The sequence below is a fragment of the Rhinatrema bivittatum genome, unplaced genomic scaffold (assembly GCF_901001135.1).
Source record: "Rhinatrema bivittatum unplaced genomic scaffold, aRhiBiv1.1, whole genome shotgun sequence".
Taxonomy (NCBI): Eukaryota; Metazoa; Chordata; class Amphibia; order Gymnophiona; family Rhinatrematidae; genus Rhinatrema; species Rhinatrema bivittatum.
In genome coordinates, this window is record NW_021821483.1 from 19069 (window position 1) to 41357 (window position 22289).

Here is a 22289-nt window from a genome sequence, read left to right on the forward strand (position 1 = left end):
CAAGGCCGCTCCGAAATCGGAGCGGCCTCGGAGGGAACTTTCCTTTGCCCTCCCCTCACCTTACCCTCCCATCCCCTACCTAACCCACCCACCCGGCCCTGTCTACACCCCCCCCTTACCTTTGTCGGGGGATTTACACCTCCCGGAGGGAGACGTAAATCCCCGCGCGCCAGCGGGCCTGCTACGCGCCGGGCCGCGACCTGGGGGCGGGTACGGAGGGCGCGGCCACGCCCCCCGGGCCGTAGCCACGCCCCGTACCCGCCCCCAAAACGCTGCCGACACGCCCCCGGAACGCCGCGACGACCGGGCCCGCCCCCCGACACGCCCCCGACACGCCCCCCTCCGAGAACCCCGGGACTTACGCGAGTCCCGGGGCTCTGCGCGCGCCGGGAGGCCTATGTAAAATAGGCTTCCCGGCGCGCAGGGCCCTGCTCGCCTAAATCCGCCCGGTTTTGGGCGGATTTAGGCGAGCAGGGCTCTGAAAATCTACCCCATAGTGAAGAAAAGAGGCCCAGCGAATTTAAGCTTAGTATTACATGAACAGCAGGAGAAAGTCACAAGCCCTTCCCTGGCACAGGAAACACAAGGGGACATCCTAAAGGAGCTTCAGAAACCGAACGCCCAAACCGAGACAAAAGGTTAATGGACCCCAACAACCCACTCTCCAGCTGCCAACGAATGAGAGGCTTCTGCATCCTAAAAATGGGCAACCTACCTCTCTTTTACCAGGGCCAGATTCCTGCGCTGGAATGAGAACCAATGGACCAATGACAATGTCACATCTCAGACAACATCTGTGAAAAGGACCTTCAGAATCCCAAAAGGTTGCATCTTAAAACTTTGGGACGCTGATATTCCGTGCCACTTAGCTGGATAATTAGAGACTTCTCCAGTTAAGCGGCAGCGTTTAAATATTCACACGTATTTATTCGGCTAAGTTAGATAAGTTAGCCCTGCTATCAAGCAGCTCTAAAGTTAGTTGAATAAAAACTTCTCCAGCTAACTTAAAACTTATCCAGGCGTGCATCTGAATATCCTGGCTAAATTAGCTGGAGAAGCTTTCTTAGGCAGATAGGTACTGAATATTGAACTCTACATAGTCCAAAGTCATCAGCTACTCAACTAGAGCATAGGGCTCTCTCTTGAATATATTTAATTTTGGAAGAGTTAGCATGGTCTTTTCATTCTAACTGTGGTGCTACATAAGCTTGGTTTTCCTTGCTGCATCTGGAGGAATGTAATTGATTCACCGTTAGGAAGAGCCAAGCCCAGCTCCTGCCTTCCTACTGCTGGCGCGCACTCTCCGTACCTGTTTATCAGCGAGATGAGCAGCGTGAAGAGCTCCGAGTACAGGCCTGAGGCCAGCCCCTCCAAACAGTCCAGCGCACTCATCTTGGGCCCTGTGTCGGGAACAAAATCTGTTCAGAGAACGGGGCAGAGAGAGGAGGAGAGGAGAAGTCCTACAGCTGCACTCGGACCCCAGGGGTGAGGAGAGGGGACGTAACACTGATATATTACTTAGCAGCGCACAGACTCCTGCTTTGTTCCAGAGAACAGAGACACACACACATCTCCCGAGGAAGGTACCTGAGCCATCACTGGAGCCGCCATCTTCAGGCCCATGGCGAAAGGATGTAGACTTCTGTATGGTGCCCTTGGGTTGCTGCTTGTAGATGGCTGAAGAAAGCTCCTCCAGTGTACATCCTAAGAGATAGGCTGCCTTCTGAGCCCACTCATGGCGGGCAAACTGCTTTCTGCCAGCTTCAGGGGAGGAAAGACACAGGGGGGTCACACGCGCATTCATGTGACGCCCTTCAATAAAGGAGCAGACTCCCCGTGCACGGGCTAGGAGACTCCCGCAGCGCTGGGAAGCGGCGGGAACCCCGCCAGAGTCCCAGCAAACTCCAGCCGCAGGGGAACTTACCCCCGTCAGCGGCCAGCGGCCAAGGGTCCACAGCAAACTCGCATGTCAGCGAAATGTCTAAGGAGCTGAAGGGGGGGGGGGGGTGGTCGGAAGCATCCGATGCAGAGACAACGTCTCTGCCGTGAATGCGGCAGGCCCAGCGCTGGCAGTGACGGAAGAGCCGTGCTCGTTCCAGGCACCACCGGGAAAATTATTTTCACGCAAGCTCACGGGACACTCACCACCATCTCCTAGAAAATGCCTTCCCCTGAGGAACGGGAGGGGAATGCAGAAGGTTCAATATTAGGAAGCCCAACGCCGGCTACTAGTGCTAGGACGATGATGGTGACATTTAATACAACAGAAAGGAAACTCCGGGTGCACAGCCAAGCTACGGCCGGGAGGGAGGGAGCACATCACATGAGACAGCCAAGCCCGGCACCCATGAGAGCTCGGGCGCCCCTGAAGGCGTGGGAGGTTGCTGGTGCCACTTACAATGTCTGCAGAGACTTTCAAACCTGAAGGTAGGCGCCAATGTCACACTCCCCCCCCCCGCCTCCCTCTATGCCATGCAGGCTTCCACCAGCAGAGAAGGAACGAGGCTCTGCTCGCAGCCCAGGGGCAACACAAACCTGACCCGCGTAGACCAGGACGACAGCAGGCTAATACCAAATGTAAACCCGAACAGAACAATAACCAAAGCAAACTGGAAGGCAAAGCCTCCGAGACCCCCACCCACATGAAAAAACGCTGGCAGCACACAAAACGACGGATTTTACCTTCATCAGCTTCTGCAATTGCAACGGAGCGCCATGCAACATGCAAAGAAAAAGAGCGTGTTAGACAATAAAACAGGTTATCGGGTCACTGCCGAGCAAGTGTGCAGAAAAGCAGCCAAAAGGCCGAAAGTTGTGCAAATATCCCCAGAGACAAGGAGAGAAAGAAATGGAGGACAGGACACGTCACATCACGCCTTGGGGAGAGACGGGGGCACGTCTCAGGCATAGACACAGGCAACAAGGAGAGAGACAGGTGACAGGACCCACCACGGGAAGAGACATAGGGAGAAGGGCCACGTCTCAGGCATAGACACAGGCAACAAGGAGAGAGACAGGTGACAGGACCCACCATGGGGAGAGACATAGGGAGAAGGGCCACGTCTCAGGGAGAGACACAGACAACAAGGCTCACCATGGGGAGAGAGACAGGTGACAGGACCCACCATTGGGAGAGACACAGGGAGAAGGGCCACATCTCAGGGAGAGACACAGACAACAAGGCTCACCATGGGGAGAGAGACAGGTGACAGGACCCACCATGGGGAGAGGCACAGAGGATAAGACATGCCACGCAGGGAGAGACACAAGGGACAGGACACACCATGGAGAGAGACAGAGGGACAGGACACACCACAGGGAGAGGCACAGAGGATGGGACATGCCACTAGGGAGAAACACAGAGGACAAGAAACACCACGTCATGCTATACAGGGAAAGACATAGGGAGAAGGGACACATCTCAGGGAGAGACTCTGACAACAAGGCTCACCACGGGGAGAGAGAGAGAGGTGACAGGACCTGCCATTGGGAGAGGCACAGAGGATAAGACATGCCATGCAGGGAAGGACACAGGGGACAGGACATGCCATAGGGAGGGAGACAGAGGGACAGGACACACCACAGGGATAGGCACAGAGGATGGGACATGCCACACAGGGAGGGACACAAGGGACAGGACATGCCACAGAGAGGGGGACAGGACACACCACAGGGAGAGGCACAGAGGATGGGACATGCCACACAGGGAGGGACACAAGGGACAGGACATGCACAGAGAGGGGGACAGGACACACCACAGGGAGAGGCACAGAGGATGGGACATGCCACACAGGGAGGGACACAAGGGACAGGACATGCACAGAGAGGGGGACAGGACACACCACAGGGAGAGGCACAGAGGATGGGACATGCCACACAGGGAGGGACACAAGGGACAGGACATGACACGGAGAGGGGGACAGGACACACCACAGGGAGAGGCACAGAGGATGGGACATGCCACACAGGGAGAGACACAAGGGACAGGGCATGCCACAGGGCGAGGCATGGAGTCAAGACTGTCCCTGCAGAAAGACACACCAAACAGCATCACATGAGAAAATATAAAGAGGGATCTAGCAACGCTTGAGGAATGGTCTAAAGTCTGCAACTAAGATTTAATGCTAAAGAATGCAGAGTCATGCACCTGGGCTACCAAAACCCCTCAAAGGAGAGTTACAGCTTAGGAGATAAAATTCTTCTAAGCACAAAGGAAGAGCGGGATCTGGGGGTGATCATATCTGATGAACTTAAGGTGGCCAAACAGGTGGATAAAGCGATGGAAAAAGCCAGAAAGATGCTTGGCTGCATAGGGAGAGGAATGGTCAGCAGAAAGAGGGAGGTGATATTGCCCCTGTATAGGTCCCTGGCGAGACCTCACTGGGAATACTGTGTACAATTCTGGAGATCGCACCCTCAAAAGGATATAAATAGGGTGGAGTCAGTCCAGAGGGTGGGAACTAAAATGATCAGTGGTCTTTGTTCTAAAGCATAGGACTTGCCATACGAGTCAGACTGAGGGTCCATCAAGCCCAGCATCCTGTTTCCAACAGTGGCCAATCCAGGCTACAAGTACCTGGCAAGTACCCAAACACTAAGAAGATCCCATGCTACTGATGCCAGTAAAAGCAGTGCCTATTTTCTAAGTCAACTTAATAGCAGTTAATGGACTTATCCTCCAAGAACTTATCCAAACCTTTTTAAACCCAGCTACACTAACTGCACTAACCACATCCTCTGGCAACAAATTCCAGAGTTTAATTGTGCGTTGAGTGAAAAAGAATTTTCTCCGATTAGTTTTAAATGTGTCACATGCTAACTTCATGGAGTGCCCCCTATCCCTTCTATTATCCATAAGTGTAAATAACCGATTCACATCTACCCGTTCTAGACCTCTCATGATCTTAAAGACCTCTATCATAACCCCCCTCAGCCGTCTCTTCTCCACATTGAACAGCCCTAATCTCTTCAGCCTTTCCTCATAGGGGAGCTGTTGATTCCCCTTTATCATTTTGGTCGCCCTTCTCTGAACCTTCTCCATCACAACTATATCTTTTTTGAGATGAGGTGACCAGAATTGTACACAGTACTCAAGGTGTGGTCTCACCATGGATCAATACAGAGGCATTTCGACTTTTTCCATTTTATTGACTATTCCCTTCCTAATAATTCCTAACATTCTGTTTGCTTTTTTTGTCTGCTGCAGCACACTGAGCTGACTATTTCAGTGTATTATCCACTATGATGCCTAGATCTTTTTCCTGGGTGGTAGCTCCTAATATGGAACCTAACATTGTGTAATTTCTGCATGGGTTATTTTTCCTTCTATGCAACATCTTGCACTTGTCCTCATTAAATTTCATCTGCCATTTGGATGCTCAAATTTCCAGTCTTGCAAAGTCCTCCTGCAATATCACAATCTACTTGTGATTTAACAACTCCAAATAATTTTGTATTATCTGAAATTTGATTACCTCATTTGTAGTATTTTTTCCAGATCATTTATAAATATATTGAAAAGCACCGGTCCAAGTACAGATCCCTGAGGCACTCCACTGTTTACCCTTTTCCACTGAGAAAATTGACCATTTAATCCTACTTCTCTGTTTCCTGTCTTTTAGCCAGTTTGTAATCCACGAAAGGACATCGCCTCCTATCCCGTGACTTTTTAGTTTTCTTAGAAGCCTCTCATGAGGAACTTTGTCAAACGCCTTCTGAAAATCCAAATTCACTACATCTACCAGTTCACCTTTATCCACATGTTTATTAACCCCTTCAAAAAAATGAAGCAGATTTGTTAGGTAAGATTTCCCTTGGGTAAATCCATGCTGTGTTCCTTTAGCTAGTGTCCCTAGCGCCTCCTTTTGCCCGTTTCTACCGCACCACCCAATTTAAATACTGAATCGCGCGCACCGGCGAGTGGCAGGTGCGCGTGCCGGGAGAGCAGGCGTTTGTCCGCTCTCCCGCGGACTTTACTGAATCAGCCTGTAAGGGAGATAGAAATTGTAGAGCTGAGCAGCTGGTGTGGATGGAGCAGACTAGGTAGGACCTATGCTCCTTTACAGCTATTATGTTTCTATAGGGGAGGGCAGAGCTTACCATGCAGCAAAACATGCAGGGAGACAAGGGGCACAGAGCACCCCTATGCCACCCGGAGAGACACAGGGCATGCCATGTTAAGAGATCCCGGGGTCAGAGCACACCATGCAGATAGACATGAGATCAGGGCATGTTAAGTGGTTGAACTTGTGCCGAGGAAGAGACAGGGAGCCATAAAAGAGAAGAATACAAAAAAATGAATCCACTGCATCTATCTGCTCTAGAGCACTGCAAGATGAGCGTTAGCGGATTGCGTTTCTCTCTGTCTGAGCTGGTGCCAAGCTGCCTAAAGAGTGAGCTTCCACCTGGCTCACCTCATCCTCAGATCAATTGTCCTCCTCCTCATTACCACGCAGACACACACACACATTTTTACACACACTACCACTGAGGAAGGGATGACCGGGAGAGTGTGCAGACCACCGGACAATGTTTGTGGTCAGTGAAGATTCCACAGAGCAGGCATGACCACAGCACGGGGAGTGGCCAAGAGACCACAACGTGGAAAGAGTCTCTCCTCTGACCAGGCCCCTACCAGTAAGGAAACAGATGAAGGCAGGAAAAGTTACACTCTGTGAGCATGTCCCAAAGGAAAGAGAAAAACTTTAACTTGCAGATGTTCAGAGAAGGGGCAGAGACACACACAACACACATGAAAACAGATGTGCAACATGAAAGAAAGCCTGTGTGTGTGTGTGTGTGTTTGTGCTACCATACTTCTGGAGAAGGCAAGTTACTGTAGTTATATGGGAAGGTGAAGGGTAGAACAGGATGTATATACTGGTCTGAATAATGACATAACTTCACACAGTAAATAACATTTAGGGATAATAAAACCAAGGAATAAATGAAAGACATTGCCCACTTCTGAATGCAAACCCCTCTGTCAGAAAATCAATTGGTTAGAGTAGCCCAGTCTTCCCAGTGCACAGCAGCACTGGGATACCAGCAGGAACAAAGGCTGATGAAACACCATTCCTAGCAGGGACTTCAGATACAGCCAGTGAATCCCCTAGCAGGGACTTCAGATATAGCCAGTGATACCCCTAGCAGGGACTTCAGATATAGCCAGTGAATCCCCTAGCAGGGACATGAGATATAGCCAGTGAAACCCCTAGCAGGGACTTCAGATATAGCCAGTGAAACCCCTAGCAGGGACTTCAGATATAGCCAGTGAAACCCCTAGCAGGGACTTCAGATATAGCCAGTGAATCCCCTAGCAGGGACTTCAGATATAGCCAGTGATACCCCTAGCAGGGACTTCAGATACAGCCAGTGAAACCCCTAGCAGGGACTTCAGATATAGCCAGTGAAACCCCTCGCAGGGACTTCAGATATAGCCAGTGAATCCCCTAGCAGGGACTTCAGATATAACCAGTGATACCCCTAGCAGGGACTTCAGATATAGCCAGTGAAACCCCTAGCAGGGACTTCAGATATAGCCAGTGAATCCCCTAGCAGGGACTTCAGATATAACCAGTGATACCCCTAGCAGGGACTTCAGATATAGCCAGTGAATCCCCTAGCAGGGACTTCAGATATAGCCAGTGAAACCCCTAGCAGGGACTTCAGATATAGCCAGTGATACCCCTAGCAGGGACTTCAGATATAGCCAGTGATACCCCTAGCAGGGACTTCAGATATAGCCAGTGATACCCCTAGCAGGGACTTCAGATATAGCCAGTGAATCCCCTAGCAGGGACATGAGATATAGCCAGTGAATCCCCTAGCAGGGACTTCAGATATAGCCAGTGAATCCCCTAGCAGGGACTTCAGATATAGCCAGTGAAACCCCTAGCAGGGACTTCAGATATAGCCAGTGATACCCCTAGCAGGGACTTCAGATATAGCCAGTGATACCCCTAGCAGGGACTTCAGATATAGCCAGTGATACCCCTAGCAGGGACTTCAGATATAGCCAGTGAATCCCCTAGCAGGGACATGAGATATAGCCAGTGAATCCCCTAGCAGGGACTTCAGATATAGCCAGTGAATCCCCTAGCAGGGACTTCAGATATAGCCAGTGATACCCCTAGCAGGGACTTCAGATATAGCCAGTGAAACCCCTAGCAGGGACTTCAGATATAGCCAGTGATACCCCTAGCAGGGACTTCAGATATAGCCAGTGAATCCCCTAGCAGGGACTTCAGATATAGCCAGTGAAACCCCTAGCAGGGACTTCAGATATAGCCAGTGATACCCCTAGCAGGGACTTCAGATATAGCCAGTGAATCCCCTAGCAGGGACTTCAGATATAGCCAGTGATACCCCTAGCAGGGACTTCAGATATAGCCAGTGAATCCCCTAGCAGGGACTTCAGATATAACCAGTGATACCCCTAGCAGGGACTTCAGATATAGCCAGTGAATCCCCTAGCAGGGACTTCAGATATAGCCAGTGAAACCCCTAGCAGGGACTTCAGATATAGCCAGTGATACCCCTAGCAGGGACTTCAGATATAGCCAGTGAATCCCCTAGCAGGGACTTCAGATATAGCCAGTGATACCCCTAGCAGGGACTTCAGATATAGCCAGTGAAACCCCTAGCAGGGACTTCAGATATAGCCAGTGAAACCCCTAGCAGGGACTTCAGATATAGCCAGTGAATCCCCTAGCAGGGACTTCAGATATAGCCAGTGAAACCCCTAGCAGGGACTTCAGATATAACCAGTGAATCCCCTAGCAGGGACTTCAGATATAGCCAGTGAAACCCCTAGCAGGGACATGTGATATAGCCAGTGAAACCCCTAGCAGGGACTTCAGATATAGCCAGTGAAACCCCTAGCAGGGACATGTGATATAGCCAGTGAATCCCCTAGCAGGGACTTCAGATATAGCCAGTGAAACCCCTAGCAGGGACTTCAGATATAGCCAGTGAAACCCCTAGCAGGGACATGTGATATAGCCAGTGAAACCCCTAGCAGGGACTTCAGATATAGCCAGTGAAACCCCTAGCAGGGAATTGAGATATAGCCAGTGAAACCCCTAGCAGGGACTTCAGATATAGCCAGTGAAACCCCTAGCAGGGACTTCAGATATAGCCAGTGAAACCCCTAGCAGGGAATTGAGATATAGCCAGTGAATCCCCTAGCAGGGACTTCAGATATAGCCAGTGAATCCCCTAGCAGGGACTTCAGATATAGCCAGTGAATCCCCTAGCAGGGACTTCAGATATAGCCAGTGAAACCCCTAGCAGGAACTTCAGATATAGCCAGTGAAACCCCTAGCAGGGAATTGAGATATAGCCAGTGAATCCCCTAGCAGGGACTTCAGATATAGCCAGTGAAACCCCTAGCAGGGAATTGAGATATAGCCAGTGAATCCCCTAGCAGGGACTTCAGATATAGCCAGTGAAACCCCTAGCAGGAACTTCAGATATAGCCAGTGAATCCCCTAGCAGGGACTTCAGATATAGCCAGTGAATCCCCTAGCAGGGACTTCAGATATAGCCAGTGAAACCCCTAGCAGGGACTTCAGATATAGCCAGTGAAACCCCTAGCAGGGACTTCAGATATAGCCAGTGAATCCCCTAGCAGGGACTTCAGATATAGCCAGTGAAACCCCTAGCAGGAACTTCAGATATAGCCAGTGAATCCCCTAGCAGGGACTTCAGATATAGCCAGTGAAACCCCTAGCAGGAACTTCAGATATAGCCAGTGAAACCCCTAGCAGGGAATTGAGATATAGCCAGTGAATCCCCTAGCAGGGACTTCAGATATAGCCAGTGAAACCCCTAGCAGGGAATTGAGATATAGCCAGTGAATCCCCTAGCAGGGACTTCAGATATAGCCAGTGAATCCCCTAGCAGGGACATGTGATATAGCCAGTGAATCCCCTAGCAGGGACTTCAGATATAGCCAGTGAATCCCCTAGCAGGGACATGTGATATAGCCAGTGAATCCCCTAGCAGGGACTTCAGATATAGCCAGTGAATCCCCTAGCAGGGACTTCAGATATAGCCAGTGAATCCCCTAGCAGGGACTTCAGATATAGCCAGTGAAACCCCTAGCAGGGACATGTGATATAGCCAGTGAAACCCCTAGCAGGAACTTCAGATATAGCCAGTGAAACCCCTAGCAGGGAATTGAGATATAGCCAGTGAATCCCCTAGCAGGGACTTCAGATATAGCCAGTGAATCCCCTAGCAGGGACTTCAGATATAGCCAGTGAAACCCCTAGCAGGGACTTCAGATATAGCCAGTGAAACCCCTAGCAGGGACTTCAGATATAGCCAGTGAAACCCCTAGCAGGGACTTCAGATATAGCCAGTGAAACCCCTAGCAGGGACTTCAGATATAGCCAGTGAAACCCCTAGCAGGAACTTCAGATATAGCCAGTGAAACCCCTAGCAGGGACTTCAGATATAGCCAGTGAAACCCCTAGCAGGGAATTGAGATATAGCCAGTGAATCCCCTAGCAGGAACTTGAGATATAGCCAGTGAAACCCCTAGCAGGGACTTCAGATATAGCCAGTGAAACCCCTAGCAGGGACTTCAGATATAGCCAGTGAAACCCCTAGCAGGGAATTGAGATATAGCCAGTGAATCCCCTAGCAGGGACTTCAGATATAGCCAGTGAATCCCCTAGCAGGGACTTCAGATATAGCCAGTGATACCCCTAGCAGGGACTTCAGATATAGCCAGTGATACCCCTAGCAGGGACTTCAGATATAGCCAGTGATACCCCTAGCAGGGACTTCAGATATAGCCAGTGAATCCCCTAGCAGGGACATGAGATATAGCCAGTGAAACCCCTAGCAGGGACTTCAGATATAGCCAGTGAATCCCCTAGCAGGGACATGAGATATAGCCAGTGAATCCCCTAGCAGGGACTTCAGATATAGCCAGTGATACCCCTAGCAGGGACTTCAGATATAGCCAGTGAAACCCCTAGCAGGGACTTCAGATATAGCCAGTGATACCCCTAGCAGGGACTTCAGATATAGCCAGTGAATCCCCTAGCAGGGACTTCAGATATAGCCAGTGAATCCCCTAGCAGGGACTTCAGATATAGCCAGTGAAACCCCTAGCAGGGACTTCAGATATAGCCAGTGATACCCCTAGCAGGGACTTCAGATATAGCCAGTGAATCCCCTAGCAGGGACTTCAGATATAGCCAGTGATACCCCTAGCAGGGACTTCAGATATAGCCAGTGAAACCCCTAGCAGGGACTTCAGATATAGCCAGTGAAACCCCTAGCAGGGACTTCAGATATAGCCAGTGAAACCCCTAGCAGGGACTTCAGATATAGCCAGTGAATCCCCTAGCAGGGACTTCAGATATAGCCAGTGAAACCCCTAGCAGGGACATGTGATATAGCCAGTGAAACCCCTAGCAGGGACTTCAGATATAGCCAGTGAAACCCCTAGCAGGGACTTCAGATATAGCCAGTGAAACCCCTAGCAGGGACATGTGATATAGCCAGTGAAACCCCTAGCAGGGACTTCAGATATAGCCAGTGAAACCCCTAGCAGGGACTTCAGATATAGCCAGTGAAACCCCTAGCAGGGAATTGAGATATAGCCAGTGAAACCCCTAGCAGGGACTTCAGATATAGCCAGTGAAACCCCTAGCAGGGACTTCAGATATAGCCAGTGAAACCCCTAGCAGGGAATTGAGATATAGCCAGTGAATCCCCTAGCAGGGACTTCAGATATAGCCAGTGAATCCCCTAGCAGGGACTTCAGATATAGCCAGTGAATCCCCTAGCAGGGACTTCAGATATAGCCAGTGAATCCCCTAGCAGGGACTTCAGATATAGCCAGTGAAACCCCTAGCAGGAACTTCAGATATAGCCAGTGAATCCCCTAGCAGGGACTTCAGATATAGCCAGTGAAACCCCTAGCAGGGAATTGAGATATAGCCAGTGAATCCCCTAGCAGGGACTTCAGATATAGCCAGTGAAACCCCTAGCAGGGAATTGAGATATAGCCAGTGAATCCCCTAGCAGGGACTTCAGATATAGCCAGTGAAACCCCTAGCAGGAACTTCAGATATAGCCAGTGAATCCCCTAGCAGGGACTTCAGATATAGCCAGTGAATCCCCTAGCAGGGACTTCAGATATAGCCAGTGAAACCCCTAGCAGGAACTTCAGATATAGCCAGTGAATCCCCTAGCAGGGACTTCAGATATAGCCAGTGAAACCCCTAGCAGGAACTTCAGATATAGCCAGTGAAACCCCTAGCAGGGAATTGAGATATAGCCAGTGAATCCCCTAGCAGGGACTTCAGATATAGCCAGTGAATCCCCTAGCAGGGACTTCAGATATAGCCAGTGAAACCCCTAGCAGGGACTTCAGATATAGCCAGTGAAACCCCTAGCAGGGACTTCAGATATAGCCAGTGAATCCCCTAGCAGGGACTTCAGATATAGCCAGTGAAACCCCTAGCAGGAACTTCAGATATAGCCAGTGAAACCCCTAGCAGGGAATTGAGATATAGCCAGTGAATCCCCTAGCAGGGACTTCAGATATAGCCAGTGAAACCCCTAGCAGGGACATGTGATATAGCCAGTGAATCCCCTAGCAGGGACTTCAGATATAGCCAGTGAAACCCCTAGCAGGGACATGTGATATAGCCAGTGAAACCCCTAGCAGGGACTTCAGATATAGCCAGTGAAACCCCTAGCAGGGACTTCAGATATAGCCAGTGAAACCCCTAGCAGGGACATGTGATATAGCCAGTGAAACCCCTAGCAGGGACTTCAGATATAGCCAGTGAAACCCCTAGCAGGGACTTCAGATATAGCCAGTGAAACCCCTAGCAGGGACTTCAGATATAGCCAGTGAAACCCCTAGCAGGGACTTCAGATATAGCCAGTGAAACCCCTAGCAGGGAATTGAGATATAGCCAGTGAATCCCCTAGCAGGGACTTCAGATATAGCCAGTGAAACCCCTAGCAGGGACTTGAGATATAGCCAGTGAAACCCCTAGCAGGGACTTCAGATATAGCCAGTGAAACCCCTAGCAGGGACTTCAGATATAGCCAGTGAAACCCCTAGCAGGGAATTGAGATATAGCCAGTGAATCCCCTAGCAGGGACTTCAGATATAGCCAGTGAAACCCCTAGCAGGGACTTCAGATATAGCCAGTGAATCCCCTAGCAGGGACTTCAGATATAGCCAGTGAAACCCCTAGCAGGGACTTCAGATATAGCCAGTGAAACCCCTAGCAGGGACTTCAGATATAGCCAGTGAAACCCCTAGCAGGGACTTCAGATATAGCCAGTGAAACCCCTAGCAGGGAATTGAGATATAGCCAGTGAATCCCCTAGCAGGGACTTCAGATATAGCCAGTGAAACCCCTAGCAGGGACTTCAGATATAGCCAGTGAATCCCCTAGCAGGGACTTCAGATATAGCCAGTGAAACCCCTAGCAGGGACTTCAGATATAGCCAGTGAATCCCCTAGCAGGGACTTCAGATATAGCCAGTGAAACCCCTAGCAGGGAATTGAGATATAGCCAGTGAAACCCCTAGCAGGGACTTCAGATATAGCCAGTGAAACCCCTAGCAGGGACATGTGATATAGCCAGTGAATCCCCTAGCAGGGACTTCAGATATAGCCAGTGAAACCCCTAGCAGGGACTTCAGATATAGCCAGTGAAACCCCTAGCAGGGACTTCAGATATAGCCAGTGAAACCCCTAGCAGGGAATTGAGATATAGCCAGTGAATCCCCTAGCAGGGACTTCAGATATAGCCAGTGAATCCCCTAGCAGGGAATTGAGATATAGCCAGTGAAACCCCTAGCAGGGACTTCAGATATAGCCAGTGAAACCCCTAGCAGGGACATGTGATATAGCCAGTGAAACCCCTAGCAGGGACTTCAGATATAGCCAGTGAATCCCCTAGCAGGGAATTGAGATATAGCCAGTGAATCCCCTAGCAGGGACTTCAGATATAGCCAGTGAATCCCCTAGCAGGGAATTGAGATATAGCCAGTGAAACCCCTAGCAGGGACTTCAGATATAGCCAGTGAAACCCCTAGCAGGGACATGTGATATAGCCAGTGAAACCCCTAGCAGGGACATGTGATATAGCCAGTGAAACCCCTAGCAGGGACTTCAGATATAGCCAGTGAAACCCCTAGCAGGGACATGTGATATAGCCAGTGAAACCCCTAGCAGGGACATGTGATATAGCCAGTGAAACCCCTAGCAGGGACTTCAGATATAGCCAGTGAAACCCCTAGCAGGGAATTGAGATATAGCCAGTGAATCCCCTAGCAGGGACTTCAGATATAGCCAGTGAATCCCCTAGCAGGGACTTCAGATATAGCCAGTGAATCCCCTAGCAGGGACTTCAGATATAGCCAGTGAATCCCCTAGCAGGGACTTCAGATATAGCCAGTGAAACCCCTAGCAGGGACTTCAGATATAGCCAGTGAAACCCCTAGCAGGGACTTCAGATATAGCCAGTGAAACCCCTAGCAGGGACTTCAGATATAGCCAGTGAAACCCCTAGCAGGGACTTCAGATATAGCCAGTGAAACCCCTAGCAGGGAATTGAGATATAGCCAGTGAATCCCCTAGCAGGGACTTCAGATATAGCCAGTGAATCCCCTAGCAGGGAATTGAGATATAGCCAGTGAAACCCCTAGCAGGGACTTCAGATATAGCCAGTGAAACCCCTAGCAGGGACATGTGATATAGCCAGTGAAACCCCTAGCAGGGACTTCAGATATAGCCAGTGAATCCCCTAGCAGGGAATTGAGATATAGCCAGTGAATCCCCTAGCAGGGACTTCAGATATAGCCAGTGAATCCCCTAGCAGGGAATTGAGATATAGCCAGTGAAACCCCTAGCAGGGACTTCAGATATAGCCAGTGAAACCCCTAGCAGGGACTTCAGATATAGCCAGTGAATCCCCTAGCAGGGACATGTGATATAGCCAGTGAAACCCCTAGCAGGGACTTCAGATATAGCCAGTGAAACCCCTAGCAGGGAATTGAGATATAGCCAGTGAATCCCCTAGCAGGGACTTCAGATATAGCCAGTGAATCCCCTAGCAGGGAATTGAGATATAGCCAGTGAAACCCCTAGCAGGGACTTCAGATATAGCCAGTGAATCCCCTAGCAGGGACATGTGATATAGCCAGTGAAACCCCTAGCAGGGACTTCAGATATAGCCAGTGAATCCCCTAGCAGGGAATTGAGATATAGCCAGTGAATCCCCTAGCAGGGACTTCAGATATAGCCAGTGAATCCCCTAGCAGGGAATTGAGATATAGCCAGTGAAACCCCTAGCAGGGACTTCAGATATAGCCAGTGAAACCCCTAGCAGGGACTTCAGATATAGCCAGTGAATCCCCTAGCAGGGACATGTGATATAGCCAGTGAAACCCCTAGCAGGGACTTCAGATATAGCCAGTGAAACCCCTAGCAGGGACTTCAGATATAGCCAGTGAAACCCCTAGCAGGGAATTGAGATATAGCCAGTGAATCCCCTAGCAGGGACATGTGATATAGCCAGTGAATCCCCTAGCAGGGACATGTGATATAGCCAGTGAAACCCCTAGCAGGGAATTGAGATATAGCCAGTGAAACCCCTAGCAGGGACTTCAGATATAGCCAGTGAAACCCCTAGTAGGGAATTGAGATATAGCCAGTGAAACCCCTAGCAGGGACATGTGATATAGCCAGTGAATCCCCTAGCAGGGACATGTGATATAGCCAGTGAAACCCCTAGCAGGGAATTGAGATATAGCCAGTGAAACCCCTAGCAGGGACTTCAGATATAGCCAGTGAATCCCCTAGCAGGGACATGTGATATAGCCAGTGAAACCCCTAGCAGGGAATTGAGATATAGCCAGTGAATCCCCTAGCAGGGACATGTGATATAGCCAGTGAATCCCCTAGCAGGGACATGTGATATAGCCAGTGAAACCCCTAGCAGGGACATGTGATATAGCCAGTGAATCCCCTAGCAGGGACATGTGATATAGCCAGTGAAACCCCTAGCAGGGACATGTGATATAGCCAGTGAAACCCCTAGCAGGGACATGTGATATAGCCAGTGAATCCCCTAGCAGGGACATGTGATATAGCCAGTGAATCCCCTAGCAGGGACATGTGATATAGCCAGTGAAACCCCTAGCAGGGACTTCAGATATAGCCAGTGAAACCCCTAACAGGAACTTGAGATATAGCCAGTGAATCCCCTAGCAGGGACATGTGATATAGCCAGTGAAACCCCTAGCAGGGAATTGAGATATAGCCAGTGAATCCCCTAGCAGGGACATGTGATATAGCCAGTGAAACCCCTAGCAGGGACATGTGATATAGCCAGTGAATCCCCTAGCAGGGACATGTGATATAGCCAGTGAAACCCCTAGCAGGGACATGTGATATAGCCAGTGAAACCCCTAGCAGGGACTTCAGATATAGCCAGTGAAACCCCTAGCAGGGACATGTGATATAGCCAGTGAATCCCCTAGCAGGGACTTCAGATATAGCCAGTGAATCCCCTAGCAGGGACTTCAGATATAGCCAGTGAAACCCCTAGCAGGGACTTCAGATATAGCCAGTGAAACCCCTAGCAGGGACTTCAGATATAGCCAGTGAAACCCCTAGCAGGAACTTGAGATATAGCCAGTGAATCCCCTAGCAGGGACATGTGATATAGCCAGTGAAACCCCTAGCAGGAACTTGAGATATAGCCAGTGAATCCCCTAGCAGGGACATGTGATATAGCCAGTGAATCCCCTAGCAGGGACATGTGATATAGCCAGTGAAACCCCTAGCAGGGACATGTGATATAGCCAGTGAATCCCCTAGCAGGGACATGTGATATAGCCAGTGAAACCCCTAGCAGGGACTTCAGATATAGCCAGTGAATCCCCTAGCAGGGAATTGAGATATAGCCAGTGAATCCCCTAGCAGGGACTTCAGATATAGCCAGTGAATCCCCTAGCAGGGAATTGAGATATAGCCAGTGAAACCCCTAGCAGGGACTTCAGATATAGCCAGTGAAACCCCTAGCAGGGACTTCAGATATAGCCAGTGAATCCCCTAGCAGGGACATGTGATATAGCCAGTGAAACCCCTAGCAGGGACTTCAGATATAGCCAGTGAAACCCCTAGCAGGGACTTCAGATATAGCCAGTGAAACCCCTAGCAGGGAATTGAGATATAGCCAGTGAATCCCCTAGCAGGGACATGTGATATAGCCAGTGAATCCCCTAGCAGGGACATGTGATATAGCCAGTGAAACCCCTAGCAGGGAATTGAGATATAGCCAGTGAAACCCCTAGCAGGGACTTCAGATATAGCCAGTGAAACCCCTAGTAGGGAATTGAGATATAGCCAGTGAAACCCCTAGCAGGGACATGTGATATAGCCAGTGAATCCCCTAGCAGGGACATGTGATATAGCCAGTGAAACCCCTAGCAGGGAATTGAGATATAGCCAGTGAAACCCCTAGCAGGGAATTGAGATATAGCCAGTGAATCCCCTAGCAGGGACATGTGATATAGCCAGTGAATCCCCTAGCAGGGACATGTGATATAGCCAGTGAAACCCCTAGCAGGGACATGTGATATAGCCAGTGAATCCCCTAGCAGGGACATGTGATATAGCCAGTGAAACCCCTAGCAGGGACATGTGATATAGCCAGTGAAACCCCTAGCAGGGACATGTGATATAGCCAGTGAAACCCCTAGCAGGGACATGTGATATAGCCAGTGAATCCCCTAGCAGGGACATGTGATATAGCCAGTGAATCCCCTAGCAGGGACATGTGATATAGCCAGTGAAACCCCTAGCAGGGACATGTGATATAGCCAGTGAAACCCCTAGCAGGGACTTCAGATATAGCCAGTGAAACCCCTAGCAGGAACTTGAGATATAGCCAGTGAATCCCCTAGCAGGGACATGTGATATAGCCAGTGAAACCCCTAGCAGGGAATTGAGATATAGCCAGTGAATCCCCTAGCAGGGACATGTGATATAGCCAGTGAAACCCCTAGCAGGGACATGTGATATAGCCAGTGAATCCCCTAGCAGGGACATGTGATATAGCCAGTGAAACCCCTAGCAGGGACATGTGATATAGCCAGTGAAACCCCTAGCAGGGACTTCAGATATAGCCAGTGAAACCCCTAGCAGGGACATGTGATATAGCCAGTGAATCCCCTAGCAGGGACTTCAGATATAGCCAGTGAATCCCCTAGCAGGGACTTCAGATATAGCCAGTGAAACCCCTAGCAGGGACTTCAGATATAGCCAGTGAAACCCCTAGCAGGGACTTCAGATATAGCCAGTGAAACCCCTAGCAGGAACTTGAGATATAGCCAGTGAATCCCCTAGCAGGGACATGTGATATAGCCAGTGAAACCCCTAGCAGGAACTTGAGATATAGCCAGTGAATCCCCTAGCAGGGACATGTGATATAGCCAGTGAATCCCCTAGCAGGGACATGTGATATAGCCAGTGAAACCCCTAGCAGGGACATGTGATATAGCCAGTGAATCCCCTAGCAGGGACATGTGATATAGCCAGTGAAACCCCTAGCAGGGACATGTGATATAGCCAGTGAATCCCCTAGCAGGGACATGTGATATAGCCAGTGAAACCCCTAGCAGGGACATGTGATATAGCCAGTGAAACCCCTAGCAGGGACATGTGATATAGCCAGTGAAACCCCTAGCAGGGACATGTGATATAGCCAGTGAAACCCCTAGCAGGGACACTTGATATAGCCAGTGAAACCCCTAGCAGGGAATTGAGATATAGCCAGTGAAACCCCTAGCAGGGACATGTGATATAGCCAGTGAATCCCCTAGCAGGGACATGTGATATAGCCAGTGAAACCCCTAGCAGGGAATTGAGATATAGCCAGTGAAACCCCTAGCAGGGACATGTGATATAGCCAGTGAAACCCCTAGCAGGGAATTGAGATATAGCCAGTGAAACCCCTAGCAGGGACATGTGATATAGCCAGTGAAACCCCTAGCAGGGACATGTGATATAGCCAGTGAAACCCCTAGCAGGGACATGTGATATAGCCAGTGAAACCCCTAGCAGGGACATGTGATATAGCCAGTGAAACCCCTAGCAGGGACATGTGATATAACCAGTGAAACCCCTAGCAGGGACATGTGATATAGCCAGTGAAACCCCTAGCAGGGAATTGAGATATAGCCAGTGAAACCCCTAGCAGGGACATGTGATATAGCCAGTGAAACCCCTAGCAGGGAATTGAGATATAGCCAGTGAAACCCCTAGCAGGGACATGTGATATAGCCAGTGAAACCCCTAGCAGGGACATGTGATATAGCCAGTGAAACCCCTAGCAGGGACATGTGATATAGCCAGTGAAACCCCTAGCAGGGACATGTGATATAGCCAGTGAAACCCCTAGCAGGGACATGTGATATAGCCAGTGAAACCCCTAGCAGGGACATGTGATATAGCCAGTGAATCCCCTAGCAGGGACATGTGATATAGCCAGTGAATCCCCTAGCAGGGACATGTGATATAGCCAGTGAATCCCCTAGCAGGGAATTGAGATATAGCCAGTGATACAATACAGCAGGAATGGCGAGATAAAGCCAATTATACCCCATGGCAGAAGAGAATCTTCTCAAAGGTTTTCCCATTTTTAACAATATTCTAGGGAATGTCATAGCTCCTGGTGGTACCTTATAGCCTAACAGATTTAATGAGGTTGAAGCTTTCAGCAGATATTTACTGGGATTCTTGTCCTGGAAAAGCTTATCCTTCTATCAATCTGTTAATCTGTCAGGCGACATCTGTCCCTGGGTCATTAACAAGGATACCCGCCTCAGGAATGACAACTTTGGATAACAATGCAGACCTCATGCCTGAGATATTAATGCAAGCTTAAGGGCTATCATGGTACCAATGGTGACTACAACGTTACCTTTTGTAGCTCCTGCAGCACCAAGGTGGTAGATGGCACCCAGTAGGAGCCAAAACACCTTCTGTTCATCCATAGAGATGCCCACCACCTTCATAGCAGCCTGCAGCCTGATGAACTGCTGCGCAGCTCTCTGCTTCTCATCTGCCTGCGAGCACAGAAACAGGAGACTTCTGTTCAAAGCTACCATCAAAGGAGAATCACAGGCACACACAGGGCAGCTCTGTAAACACTCACTCCTCTGAGAGTGCAAGATCACAGGCACACACAGGGCAGCTCTGTAAACACTCACTCCTCCGAGAGTGCAAGATCACAGGCACACACAGGGCAGCTCTGTAAACACTCACTCCTCCGAGAGTGCAAGATCACAGGCACACACAGGGCAGCTCTGTAAACACTCACTCCTCCGAGAGTGCAAGATCACAGGCACACATAGGGCAGCTCTGTAAACACTCACTCCTCCGAGAGTGCAAGATCACAGGTACACACAGGGCAGCTCTGTAAACACTCACTCCTCTGAGAGTGCAAGATCACAGGCACACACAGAGTGGGTCTGTAACTGCTCACTCCTCAGACAGTGCAGAATCACAGGCACACACAAGGCAGTACTGTATCCACTTACTGCTCCGACAGTGCAGAATCACAGGCACACAGAGGGCAGCTCTGAAAACACTCACTCCTCCAACAGTTCAGAATCACAGGTCCAAACAGGCAGCTGTGTAACCATTCACTCCTCTAATAGTGCAGAATCACAGACACAAACAGGGTGCTTCTGTAACAGGTCTCTCTTCTGACAGTGAGAATGACAGGCACACACAGAGTGGGTCTGTAACTGCTCACTCCTCAGACAGTGCAGAATCACAGGCACACACAGGGCAGTACCGTATCCACTTACTGCTCCGACAGTGCAGAATCACAGGCACACAGAGGGCAGCTCTGAAAACACTCACTCCTCCAACAGTTCAGAATCACAGATAGCTGTGTAACCATTCACTCCTCTAATAGTGCAGAATCACAGACACAAACAGGGTGCTTCTGTAACAGGTCTCTCTTCTGACAGTGAGAATGACAGGCACACACAGAGTGGGTCTGTAACTGCTCACTCCTCAGACAGTGCAGAATCACAGGCATACACAGGGCAGCTCTGTAACCGCTCTCTTTTCTGACAGTGAGAATGACAGGCACACAGGGCAGCTCTGCAGCCACTCACTCCTCTGACAGTGCAGAATCACAGGCACACACAGGGCAGCTCTGCAACCACTCACTCCTCTGACAGTGCAGAATCACAGGTACACACAGGGCAGCTCTGTAAACACTCACTCCTCCGAGAGTGCAAGATCACAGGCACACACAGGGCAGCTCTGTAAACACTCACTCCTCCGAGAGTGCAAGATCACAGGCACACACAGGGCAGCTCTGCAACCACTCACTCCTCTGACAGTGCAGAATCACAGGTACACACAGGGCAGCTCTGTAAACACTCACTCCTCCGAGAGTGCAAGATCACAGGCACACACAGGGCAGCTCTGTAAACACTCACTCCTCCGAGAGTGCAAGATCACAGGCACACACAGGGCAGCTCTGCAACCACTCACTCCTCTGACAGTGCAGAATCACAGGTACACACAAGTTTGAAGCACTGATCCTGGAGCTCTCAGCACTGCAGACCTTGAATAGTGGAAATATCCCGAACACATTATTCTCTGCCAAGTGGTTGAAGTGGAGCTCGGTCCTGTAATAAGAAGAATGTATGCTGGGTCACATTGTCTAGATAAGTAATTAAGGCAGATGGCATGTGCTCCTATCAGGGGAGAATTATTAACCCCAGCACTACACAGACCTGCATTCAAAGCAGGAGACCCCAGCCACAGCTTGTGGCCCGCTGAGGACAGAAGATGAAAGCACCACTTCCCTCTGCATCATCGCAGAGGTAACATCCTAGTGCAGTGGTGGCCTACGGGCCGTGAAGACCCTGGCACCCTGCAACTGCTTTAGAGGCTGAATTTTGATGCCCTATAAGCAAGTCCGACATTCTTTATGAAGCTGAAATGAAAGCTGTATCATGGATCTCTTCATATTCTTTGGCAGAACTGTACACATAACTGGGGGTTAAAATGCACACACAGAGCCACTTTCTTATAAAAAAAAACAAACATCGCCCCCAGAAAACATTTGTTCTAGATTGTACAGCCCCCTAATGCGAGGGGCTGGTGGCTGCCTCCGGCACTCCCTAAGGCCGTCACTGCTTGAGGGGCAGGAGAAGGGGCTGGCGGGAGGGACTCGTGTTAACCACTCCAAAATGTGAGGGAGGTT

The 22289-nt window shown here is 50.0% G+C and overlaps 1 protein-coding gene across 1 annotated transcript in view; it reads right to left on the reverse strand.

Annotated features, from left to right (window-relative positions):
- LOC115082688 (unconventional myosin-XVIIIa-like) overlaps nt 1-22289 on the reverse strand; it is a gene marked incomplete at its 3' end in the record, with an annotated part of 54169 nt that overhangs the window by 12956 nt on the left and 18924 nt on the right. Inside the window, exons 14-18 of the mRNA XM_029586882.1 lie at nt 21645-21708; nt 19980-20124; nt 2683-2694; nt 1588-1761; nt 1310-1400 (exon numbers count right to left, since the gene is read on the reverse strand). Coding sequence (XP_029442742.1) covers nt 1310-1400; nt 1588-1761; nt 2683-2694; nt 19980-20124; nt 21645-21708 — 486 coding nt within the window. The remainder of the gene's footprint in view (nt 1-1309; nt 1401-1587; nt 1762-2682; nt 2695-19979; nt 20125-21644; nt 21709-22289) is intronic.